General features: G+C 36.9%; 1 protein-coding gene across 9 annotated transcripts in view; it reads right to left on the minus strand.

Moving 5' to 3' along the window:
* The window catches only part of GBF1 (golgi brefeldin A resistant guanine nucleotide exchange factor 1), a 108,375-nt gene that overhangs the window by 88,022 nt on the left and 7,696 nt on the right, over positions 1 to 12,657 (minus strand). For all 9 annotated transcript variants that reach the window (XM_074373715.1, XM_074373713.1, XM_074373714.1 and 6 more), the window contains exons 2-3: positions 9,101 to 9,206; positions 7,591 to 7,657 (exon numbers count right to left, since the gene is read on the minus strand). In XM_074373715.1, coding sequence (XP_074229816.1) covers positions 7,591 to 7,657; positions 9,101 to 9,196 — 163 coding nt within the window. In that variant the 5' untranslated portion in view covers positions 9,197 to 9,206. The remainder of the gene's footprint in view (positions 1 to 7,590; positions 7,658 to 9,100; positions 9,207 to 12,657) is intronic.

Below are 12,657 nucleotides of genomic sequence, written 5' to 3' on the forward strand. Positions count from 1 at the left end.
TGGAACAAAGAAAGTTCAGTTGTGATATGTGTACATGTGACAGGCAGCCCTTCACAACTCAACCTACAGCAGCTAACAATGATAATGGAAGAGGCATACAATGAGAAGCCAGCCAACAGGCAGCCAGGAGTGCTTGTCCATCTAAGTCCTTCAGATCTCCAAAGACCAAAGTAAAGAAATAAAGGTCTCAAAATGGAAAAGGAGTATCTTATCTCCTGATTTCCAGAAGCAAAACTGAAAGCTTAAGGTAGTCACTGCTCTTCATCTACCACCCTTTCTTAAGGAGGCGATCTGAGTTGAAATGATCTAATCTTCATTTTGCTCTATATCCTGGTCTATCTTCTAACGGGTGCCAGGAGAGAAAAGAGAAATGCATGCACTCTTTCCATAAACATATCCAATATCATTTTAGAAACTGGGGTGACCCACTGAGCATCTATGAGCATAGAGAAGCAGTTAGAGAAGGCAAGATTGAGACAAATAACTCTTTACTATCTCTCCTAATCAAAACTGCACATTGAATTTCAAACATTTGGCTTCTTCTGAAACCCTCTTGGCACTTGCATCAAGTTTGAGTGGGTGGAAAGAAAAGAAGAAAGGGACTCTGCCTGCCTCTTTCTTAAAAACAAACCAGCAGCTGGCTTTCCCTCTTTTTACTCATCTGACTGCTGTCATGGCAAGCTGGGCACATACCCAGAGAGAAATTTCAGGCCTCAAGAGATGGCTGTGCTAAAGATGACAATGTCAATGAGAGCAAGACCAGCAACTTTGACATCCACCACAGACCACACTGTCACACTGCCCCCTAAACTCTACTAGAAAGAAATTAGGTTCCTTTACCTCTGCTTTTGAGAGTGAAGCTATTAAGAATGCCCTTTTTTCACAGCTTCCTTTCAGATACATGTAGTGGAAAACGTGCCAGCAGACTAGTTCTGATGGCTAAGTGTGTTTGAGTATTATGGAGAGAAAAAGGGAGATCTGGACCAATAAGAATCCAGACTATGCAGAGTGGCTGCTTCTCAAGAAAGTCTTCATTTTCTAATCTCAAGGACAAACAAATGTTTGGAAGAACTTTTCAGTTTAGTAGTGTCAAGCGAAAAGGATTCAGATCATTCGATAAAGGCCTCAGTAAAAGAAATGCCAAAGTACAGACTTCTGGGGGCCACCTTATTCATATGGCTATTGCCTGAGGAAAAAGAATCACAGTACACAGTATTTTCCCTAACTGTGCTCAAATGCTTACAAATCTGAGGCCACTCAAGCTACCAAGATTCCAAGGTGCCAAAGTCAGTCTGACTCAAATTCAAATCACACCCTAATGTGTTACTAAACAATTTCCCAACTAATAGTCATATAATTTTTATAGAACAAGAAAGTCAAAAAGGGCACAGGAAATAGATACTTTAAAAGTAAGTGTGCAAACTTTGCCTCTTCCAACACTCAGTCCATTACATGAATTTGTCTGTCAAATTTTATCACACTTGGTTCTGTCAGTCCCGACTTTAGGCCCTGAAAAATCCACAAGTTCATTTCCAAGTGGGACAAAGCTAATGACTCAGTCAAATAGTCAACTTCTTCTCATACTGATTAATAATGATACATTGCTTACTTTACTACTCCCCAAACTACAGGCCCCTACAGAAAAAATGAAATAATGCATTCAACCAATACTAGAGATGGTATCTCTAAAAGTAAAATGTTTTTCAAATAAGGTACCCTTACTCAATCTTTTTCCTGACAGTGACAACTAAAATCTCTTTCCTACACATCTCCACGTTCTAAATGAAAAAGATTAAACTTGAGGTGTGAGGCATCCTCGAACAGTTTCACTTCTACTTAGAAGGTTATTTCTAAAAGGCCTAGACCAGACAAGTGTTAAGTCATAGTTCCTCCCAGGCCAGACTGTTTAAATGTTCTCTGGAAACCTCTGGAGGTTACATGATTCAAACCTCCTAGCTCAGACTCTGAATTCACAAAGCTTGAGACAGATAGTACCCTACAGGTGTGTTTGTCCAGGATAAACTATATTTAAATAAACTCCTGATACATCCACTCTCTTCAGGCACCTGCTTCTCTCTGTAAAACTCAAGCACACCACATCTTGCTGTCCAGGTAAGTACAGTTTAAAAAAAAAAAAAATCCTATCCCTCACAGTTACAATATGCAACCCACTGATGTCTTTGGGAATACCTAAACTGTAGCCAGAACAGCTTTACATGAGAAAGTCAAACAAGCAAATGTATGAGCTAAATTTTTGTTCATTTCTTTGGCTTGTGTGTTAGCAAGGAAAAGAGCAGGAATAAGAAAAGATGGCAATAGATTGTTCCCTCTCACTATCATCCATTCCATGCCTGAGAGGGAACCATATGGCATAGAGTAGAGGCCACAAAGGTTAGCCTTGAGCCACTAGTCTTAGAAACCAGTGACTATGAGTGCAGAAGTCTGACTATTTATTTACCATTTATTTACCCAATGCCATTTACCCATTTGCCATTTAGTTACCCAATGCCTAAGTGCCTAATCAAAATGCCTAGCACCTAGCAGATATTCAGTAAATATTGGTTAGAAGCAAATATTCAACAAATATTGGTTAAAAGTAATTCACTAAGCTAGACCTAGAAGGAATCTAAATCCTAGTAAATCTCAGAAAGAAGAGGTCCAAGAAGCTAGAACAGTCCCATAAGTTAATACATGTGCTTATACTGAGCTTCAAGACAACCTTAGTCTTATGCTAGATACTCCCAATCCTCATAGGTCCTCAGAATTAAGAAGGCCACCCTGGGGTTAAATCTCCAAAGGCAAACTCATTATCCTCCCCACTACCACCACCCCTGACACACACACCACTAAGAGGTCTTCCTTAGGCCTTGGCTCTGAAGGCTATAAAGTCATTAAGAGGTGATCCCTTAAGAGAAGATTCTGGATATGACACTTCTACACTGTTCTTCCCTCTATGTTTTAAACCAAAAACTCTCTGGAAAAGAATTTCTTTGTAATGATCTAAGGTTAAAGACCAAGAATAAAAACAGTCTGTATCTGGAGGCAAATGACCACAACCAAACACCACAAATCACAATTAAGTCCTTTCTGTGAAGCTATAGTGGATGAAGGGAACTAAGGCTTATAAGGACTTGCCTAGTCTGAGAACAAAGAGATCAAGAAGGATTCTTGTTCTAGCTAAAACTAAACTGTCTACTCTCTATAGACCTAAAACCAAGAGTAGTGTCAAATATCCTGATATTTCACTTTCCCTTTCATCCACCTATCCCATGCAACAAATCTTACCACTCAGTATAATTGTGAGATTGAAGATAACTCTAATATGCAAGAGCCCCGCCAAGATCTCTAGAAGGATAAAAGGAAATGTCTTTGGAATCTAAGCCCATGGTAAGATTTGGGCAGATGAAAGAAAGAAGCTGTGGTCCCTCTGCCCCTAAGGCCAGGATGCCCCAGCCCTGCAGGCAGCACAGAGTTAACTACCCACCCACTTTGAGAAGCACAAAGGTACACCACTGCAACATGCCTAACATTTACATTGCCTCTCTCTGCTCATTAAACAGGTTTTGGTTAAATAATGAACAAACTGTATTACAGACTCCGATGAGAATTCCAAAATTATAAATCAACTGGGAAAGCCCAAAGGGGCAGACAGACAGGGAGGGGGGAGAAGGATAATATTGACTAATATAAAGGGCGCAGCTTGACAGTGGATATTCCTGCCACACCTGATCAAACACACTCCGTTGGGGGAGGGGAAAGAGAGCAAGAGTGGGGAGATGGGACAAGACAGCCTGAAATTTGCATCCGGAAAAGATTAAAAGGGATTCTTTGGGGATAGAGAAAATACATAATATATATTACTATAAATGCAAAACTGTACTAAAAGCTAACTCAAATGTCAAAGATTACAGCTTGAATAAATTTAAATATAAAAGCCATGTGCTTCTTGAGTTAATGAGAGAGACATAAAAGGACAAACTGGGCCGGAAGGCTGAATAGAGCCTTATGCTGCCTTTGCTGGGCAATGGGTTCAAAGCACAGCAGCAACTACAGTCAGAGGCTTCCCTCCATGGCTCTGAGCCTGACAAATCCATCACTTTTCCAGCCTACTTTTGGTATTTTTTTAAAGGGGTAATTTTATGGGATATGAATTTAAAGTGTACAATTCAATGGCTTTTAATATATTCACAAAATTGTACAACCATCTTCATTATCCAATTTCAGAACATTTTCATCACCCCAAAAGAAAACCCTATTAACCATCAGCAGTCACTCCCCATGCCTACTTTCAGTTCCTGGCAACCAAACATTTAATTTAACCCCTCAGAATAATCTCCTAAAGGATTCCTAAGAGAACTGAAGGACCAAATGAGGGGCAGCAGTCAAGTCTCACTGATGGTGAGCTAAAATTACCAATATGCAAGCTTTGCTCTTAGGTACCCTGTACCTTCCAAGTGCAACAGTCTTTTTAGATCTGATATTAGAACACTCTATTACTCTAAATGGTGCAGAGCATACTGTTCTTATGCATTTTGGGCAAATATTGTCTGCAAATGTGATCCAGAGACACATATCTGTGAGAATAACTGGTATGGTCTTAGTCAGCCTTACTAGAGACAGAGAACTTACTTCCTTCACAATGCTCAGATAATGCTTCTGGAGGAATATGTAGTACTTGCAACCTTAAAAGATTCTCTGATTGTTTACAAGAAAAGAAAAAAAAAATCATTTTGGTTAACTGACAATGTCCAGTGAGCCACCTATTTTCAACAGTAATATTCTTAACCAACCAAGCCAGCAGACAGCCTAGAAAAGCACAAACAGAAAGCCTTTGTAAAAAGAGCAAGTCCAAGTCAGTTTCATGAGTTAAACTGAATGGAGTCCTAGAATTCCTGCCATATTTCCTCCAATCTAAGTGGTACACCATTCCCAAGTCACATGGCACGGGCAGTCCCTTCAGTTTCTCTCTCCAAGTTCAAAACCATTTCCCAGCCTCCCACCATTAACAGGCTTCCAAGAAAGCTATCCTCCTGATACTGCCAATCAGGAAAATCTGTTTGTTTCAGTAAAAGAAACAAGAAATTGGTCATGGATTGCAGAGCCCAGGACCACAGGGACAGCTGACCCATAAAGCTGCTTCTGGAAGCCAGCACTGGGGCGGGGGGTGTCAAAACCAATCAGAAGACCATGAAATACTCTATTTCAGGTCCACTCTGTCATTTTCTCAGGCAGGTAATATGCTAAAACCCAAGAACAATGGGGCAACCTTGGCAGGCACCATTTCAACATCTGCCACAGCTGTTGGCACCTGGAAAATATTACCACCTCCTTCCTCGCTCCAGGGGAAAACGTGGTAACACCCAGTACCACTGACAGAACTGGCTCCTCAGCACATTCTGGTTTTATTAGTTTCAAGCAGCAAGTAATCTGGATTCTGAACCCAAATATGTAAGAAAATTAGGCAGTGGACTTAATTTTGGTAGCTCTTAAATGGCATAGAGACTCCAAATCCTGGACTACACTACTCACTACAGATAAAGCTGCCCGAAGAGTAAGCTCACTACAGACTAAGCTGAAGTCCTGGGATATGTCAGGATGGAGAGAACAAGTGTGGGGTATGGACTGGACAGCAAGTAAGAAATGTGGCTCTGCAGGATAGCAGCAACACCTCAGCTCCTCGAGGTCTGCAGAGTGCCCAAAAGGCCTACCTGTGCAAGCAGCCAACTTTCTAAAGCAGCCAAGTCACTTAAGTACAGGCCATAATATGAGAACATGCCACCTAGTTGCAGCATTAGCTGTGCTAACTAGCTAAAAACCACCTCCTCTATACTTTAACTGCCACTTCTTCTATACTTGATCCCTCTTGGCCAACTTTTCCAACACTGAGTGAAACTTTTACTCATTTTCACAATGAGTGAAATTTGCTCCTTTAAAGAAACATGTAGGGATTTCTTAGATAACTTCAGAAACCTAGGTTTAGAAAAGTAATAAGGAATTTTTCTCCAGATATTCTCCTACATTTCTCATGAAAGGAGGAAACTTATTTGTTTATTTTTAATTTGCAGAAGCCTAAAAATTTCAACTGTGGTCTTAGATATGTTACTAGCTAAAACCATTCCAAGGATATATACTGCAAAAGCCCTTTATGTTAAACAGAGGAACACAGCTCTGATGCTTTCCCTTTGAAAAATTCAAAGTGTTGAGACTTGCCTCCTCCTTTGATACATATTTATACATAATACAAGGCACTTCCTGTGTACATTCTCTAATTGTATGAACGGAAGTGACACAGAATAGGACACTAAACTTGGCATTAGGGGTCTGAATTCTGGTTTTGACTCCACTTCTTAGGATCAGTGTGACCTCAGATATATCACTTAAAATATCTCTGGGCTTCCCTCACAGGGTTGTGTAAAAGTTCAATAAGGTAAGGTAACTCGACTTATGGTGATCATTTTGAAATGTAAGAAATACTGAATCACAATGTTAATAACAAGAACTAACACGGTTCAATTTTATTTCAAAAACAAACAGCAAAACTCATACAAAAAGAGATCAGATTTGTGATTACCAGATGCAGGGGATGACAGAAGGAGGAATTGGAAGAAAGCAGTCAAAATGACAAACTTCCAGTTATAATATAAGTAGTAGGGATGTAATGTACAACATGATGAACATAATTAACACTGCTGTATGTTATATATGAAAGTTGTTAAGAGAGTAAATCCCATCACAAGGAAAAAAAATTTTTTTCTGTCTAATGTTATATCTATATGAGATCCCAGATGTTCACTAAACTTACTGTATAATCATTTTATAACATATGTAAATTCAAATCACTATGCTATATACCTTAAACATACAGTGCTGTATGTCAATTGTATCTCAAAAAAAAAAAAAACTGAAGAAAAAAAATTAAGTTCCCCATCAAATAAATAAATAAATGAAAAAAGTTCAATAAGGTAATAAATGTGAAAGTGGCTTTGAAAATTCTAAACATATGAATATCACATAAAATAATTATGATTAGGAAAATGAGGGCAGGGTATGTGACACAAAAGATTCTGGCAACACGTGAAGACTGAAAGATCTGCATTACAGACAGCTAAGGCCCTAAACCAACAATGATTTTCTGTAAGAGTTTTGTTGCAAGTATTAAAAACTTCACTTGTGCCACCATCTTTCTATCTCATAGAATACATGAGTTAAAGAAAGTAGTTGAAACAAAACAAAACCACAAAATAGCCAAAAATAACTTACATATAACTCAAACAATGAAGGAAACTTTTAATTGTATGAACAGATTCCCCACTAAAGTGGGACACCCTACTAGGAACTCTAGGGAAGACTACAGTAAATTAGGGCAAACTACACCATGGCAAACCTGGTTTGCAGCCAGTTTTTTTAAAAGAAAATTTTATTTATCGTTCATTCATTTAAGTACTATCTGTACCTGCTTTTGCCTACAGTGACAGAGTTAAGTAGTTGCACAGTCACTATGGCCTGCAAACCCTAAAATACATTGTCCTTCACAGAAGAAGTTTGTCCATCCCTGAAATAAATCAAACACATTTTTTAACCAGGACTTACCTGTTACATTGTTTAAAACCTCCTTTAAATGACTGAAATTATGCAACAGAGGATCCCGTTCCTCATCCTGTAACACACAAATTAAAAAAAATTCATTATCAGGCCAAGAAGAAAAAGGAAGTAAAAGATAGATCATGGGCTCTTTCTCTGAATCCAACCATAAAATTCAGTTAAGTTTTCCTTCTGAGGAAAAGGTTAGCCATGGTTCATTTTTCCAGAACCCTAATCTCATATTTCATAGAAGTACTCCAGGCTTACCTAAAATAGTAAATCCTGAAGTACTAATCTTAACTACACCATGACCACAGCACTCAAGCTACTATGGTAGGTTGCTAGGTCCTTTATATATGCTATGGTTGGAATGTTTGTGTTGCCTCAAAACATATACACTGAAATCCCAAGATGGGTAATTAGGTCATGAGGATGGAGCCCTCAAGAATGGAGTTAATGCCCTTATACAAGAGGCCCAAGGGCACTCCGTTGCCCCTTCTACCATGTGAGGATACAATGAGAAGTCTGAGACCCAGAAGAAGTCCCTCACCTGAACATGCTGACATCCTGGTCTTGGACTTCCAATCCCCAGAAATAAATTTCTGTTGTTTATAAGCTACCCAGTCTATAGCATTTGGTTACAGCATCCCAAACAGACTAAGATATGTTTACTATTCTATCTCTTCTCCTTCTTCATACTCATCATGTAATCAAACATATACACATTTTGAAGACATTCCTGACTCCACTCTCACTTCTAAAACAATCTGTTTTTTATAAAAAAAAAATTTTAAATAAAAAAATTTAAAAATAAATAAACAATCCATTTTTATAAGTGAACATAAGAAATTTCTAAATACACATATATATATTCAGCAAGTTAGAGAAAGAAAGTAGTTAAAACAGTAACTTAAACAATGAAGGAAGCGTATAACTGTATGAATTATACAATTCATACAATTCATACATTGTAATGTCTAAACTTGTTTTTACAATTGTACCAAAACTTGCTTTACACAACCATACAAAAATCCTTGCATATCCTTGAATGTACATATGCAACAAAGAAAGTCAGCTTTACAACAGGTAAATCTTACTCATCTGATTACAAGATATAGCCTGCTCTATATATGAAAGCTTGCTGAACTCCAAGGAGTAACATTACTAAGCCAAACTCCATGTATCAATAACTAAACTAATTTAAATGAATTTCATAGCTAGTTATAGTTCTCAGGGGTTAGAAGATAAGGAATCTCTCTGACATTTTTAGGCATGTTAAAGAGGTCCCAAGTACTAGCTTAAGTTGTTTACGAAAACAGCTAGAAGAAAAATGGTGTCATCTTTTGGGTACCAGAATAAAAAAGGCAACCTATAAATTTGACTCTAGTTGAAATAAAACAGAAGGGTCCTTACCACCAAGAACAACTCTGAATTCCTACTATTATCATTATCAGGAAATTGATTAACCATGCATCAGATCCCTTACAGTGACCAAGCTTTCTGTACATTCCCCACTTACCAGTGGAGTATGGGTGCTCCATCGGGCATTTCGTTTGATGGCTCCGACCACGATGTTAATTTCCCCTTGAATGATGTAAATATTTTTATCCACCATCCTGGCAAACCTAACAAAAACAGTTAAGAGAAAAGCTAGTTAACATTTGGTTACCCAAGAGCACATCCATGCTTAAATCAGTATTTGACAAAGTTAGAATTATGATTTAATTCTTCAGTACCAAGATTTCCCACCCCATACTAAAATGGGATAAAGTCCTTTTTATGTTATGAATCCAACTACCTGGCCTTCCTAGAGGTCTCTGGAAGTTCAAGATACAACTTAAAAGGATCAATCCAGAAAATTTCTCAAAGGCACCTCAACAATCTCTAATAAGCATGTCAAATTCTTCAAAGTCATTTGTTCTCCCAAATCTCTCCTATCTGGCATTTAGATATGCAGCTGTCTTGCTAGTTTGCTAGTCTGTTAAAGAAATATTTCAAATCTTCCCTTTGTTCTTTTTTAAAGTCAGTAAATAACGGTTTCAGTTAAAAGAAAACAATGAAAGCTGTCAGAAAAATAGCCTTGATTTGGAATCAGTTACAATGTCAATCTATAGACTGTATCCATTCTGCCAAGTCAGCTCCAGAAAACTAGACAGTGGCAGTGATACTACCTTTGAAAAGTTATGAAAAGTCAAGTTCACCTGCTTATTGTAGGAAATCTCTAGTAAACATACTGAAAGATAGACTCTTCTTGGCATACAGAAAAGCCTATGAGCATGTAAAATCAACCTAATGACTTTCCATTATTTAGAAACCCTTTAAAAAGCAAAAGGGATAAAAATCGGAGTTGGGGGGACATAGAGTTAGACAAACATTTAGATCAGGCTTAAGGAAAGTTAAAAGAGTAAGGCTAAGAGAGTAAGGGAAGAAGAAATTCCAGAAATATTTATTTAATAAGCACCTACTACGCATAAGGCATCTTTCAGGGTGCTAAAGATACAAATAAGACATGGAAATAGCTCTCAAACATATTGTGGAATGAAAAAAGAACTGTAGTATGTGACTGCATGTTACCAGTTATGCAAAAACCAACCAACCCACCTACTCTACGCAAAATACTAGATTTTGGGGGACCTGAGATATTTGAGCCTTGTTTACAGGTATAATATCCTGCTATTCTCCATTTGGTAACTTAGCAAACTTTTTTTTTTTTTAAAGCGCAAAGAGTGGTGACATTCCTCAGTCAAATTTGTCTGAAGTGGTTTGGATTTTGGTGAGCCATTCCAACTCAGTATAATACTTAGAAAGCAAAGCATCTTTTCAAGAAAAACTGCTCCTTCCAGATCCACGAAACAAAAATAGATTTATGGTAAAAACTGTAAATGATCAGAGGTCAGAAAGAGCAGCAAAATCAGTGGTTTACTCTGATGGGGTTTTCTGTTGTAGGAACTCTTCATTTCTAGTGTGTTTTATGTTTATTTTCAGTATGTTTTGTAATAATTACTACATTTTGTAGTAATTTAAAACCAAAGTTGCTAGCATCACTTTGCTGCTGTACCAGTTAATAGTCACAGATTCCTATTAAATAAAAGTATGCTGGGAATATCAAATGTAAAGAAACAGTTTGTTAAACAGCATTCCTGTAGGAAAAGAATGATGTTGTTGTGCATCTGGGCTCACCACTGTCACCCTAGCTGGACATGTCCTGGGTTTCAGACCTTGATTGCTGGACTCCTGGTATTTAATAATTATTTCCAGTACTTGTTTTTCTTTTTTGTTTCAAAAAATGCACAAAAGCAAAGGGAAGAATATTTAATCCCTGAACAGAAGTAAATACTATCAATATTTTGGTACATAACCTTCCAGTGTTTTATATACATACATACTTTTAATTTTTTAATATCTTATTTATTATCATATTGTTTAATTATTTTTTAAAATTTTGGTGTGGGGGGAGGTAATTAGGTTTGTTTAGCTTTGGAGGAAGTACTGGGGATTTAACCCAGGACCTTGTGCATGTTAAGCCTGTTATCTTATCACTTGAGCTATATACCCTCACTGCCACTTTAAAATTACTTTAAAAAGTGAAGTATGTCATCCTCTATCCACTAGTTGTAACCAACTTGTTTCATAACATGTTGTTTTCCTATGTCATTCATAATTATATCAAAAATACTAGATTTTTATTTTTAAAAAAACAATATATGACATACTACAGTAAGATATCAAGAGTAATACAACTGGCCAGTATGCAGATCAAGAATAGTATAACTAAAATCTCTGTGTGTCCTCTGTTTTCACACCCTCCTTTCATTCACAGGTCACACTATTCTAAATATGATGTTTATCAAACTTTTATGTTGCTTTATATTTTTACTTCATTTATATATATCTTTAAATAATACATATTCTGCATATTTTATACTTTATATAACTAATATCACATTGTATGTATTCTTTTGCAACTTGACATTTTCCCTTGAAACATGTCTGTGAGTTACCCATGTTGTTAAGTCATTTAATATATTTTATACAAGTATATATAGAGATATGTAAACACAGAATAAAAAGCCTGGGTTGGGGGCGGAGCTAGGTATAGCTCACTGGTAGAGTGCACGAGGTCCTGGGTTCAGTGCCCAGAACCTCTATTATTTAAAAAAAAGAAAATCTGGACAGATATACCCCAAACTCAATAACCATGGTTATCTCTATGAAATCGGAGTGTAATCAGAGGATACTTAACCTTATCTATAATGTTTTAACTTTTTACAAGGAGAATATATTGCTGTACCATCAATATAAGTAAAAATTAATGATGATGAAAGTGATATGATACAACTTCTGCCCTTGAAGCACTTACAGAATTTATCAGGCTCTAAAATAAAACTGAGTCAGATATAGAGGGGAAAAACTGCACGTAGCTCTATTTTGCATATTTTGCAAAAGAAAGTGAGAAGTATGAAAACCATTATGATAAAGGAAAAAGAAATGGTACAAATTTTGTCTAGGCCCATAACACCTCTCTCAATCCACAAGGGAACCCAACAAAAGACAGCATTTATCTTAATGATAATTTAAAGAAACAACTAGGTTAGTCTCAGAAGACTCTCCTTTCCAAACAAATGCTCTAGGCACACAACAATGTTCTCTTCAATGAACTGAGAAGATTCAATGATGAGGACATACAACAATGAAGAGGAGGAGAACCAAGAAACAGAAGAAAAAAAAAAACAACAAATTTGAAAATAACTTAAAGTATCAGAAGAGAAAAGATAAAATCTCTAGTATCTCTCTTAAGTTATTTAAGTAAGATGAATATGCTCTAGATCTCTGGAAAAATTTTTAAGAAACTCCTAACAGAGGCTGCCTCCAGAGAAAGGAACTGGGGAACAGATGTGAGAGGAAGACTTACTTTTTTTCTCTGTATATTCTTTTGTACCTTTTGAATTTTGAATTTTGTGTCACATACATATATCTCTTTTTACATTTTAATTAACTGATTTTTTAAGTGAATAGGCTCTTTAAAAAAGGTAGTTATATTATTCCATGTGTAAATGAGTTAAGAGCAACAAAGTT

This window comes from Camelus bactrianus, chromosome 11 (genome assembly GCF_048773025.1).
Source record: "Camelus bactrianus isolate YW-2024 breed Bactrian camel chromosome 11, ASM4877302v1, whole genome shotgun sequence".
In the NCBI taxonomy this organism is placed as follows: domain Eukaryota; kingdom Metazoa; phylum Chordata; class Mammalia; order Artiodactyla; family Camelidae; genus Camelus; species Camelus bactrianus.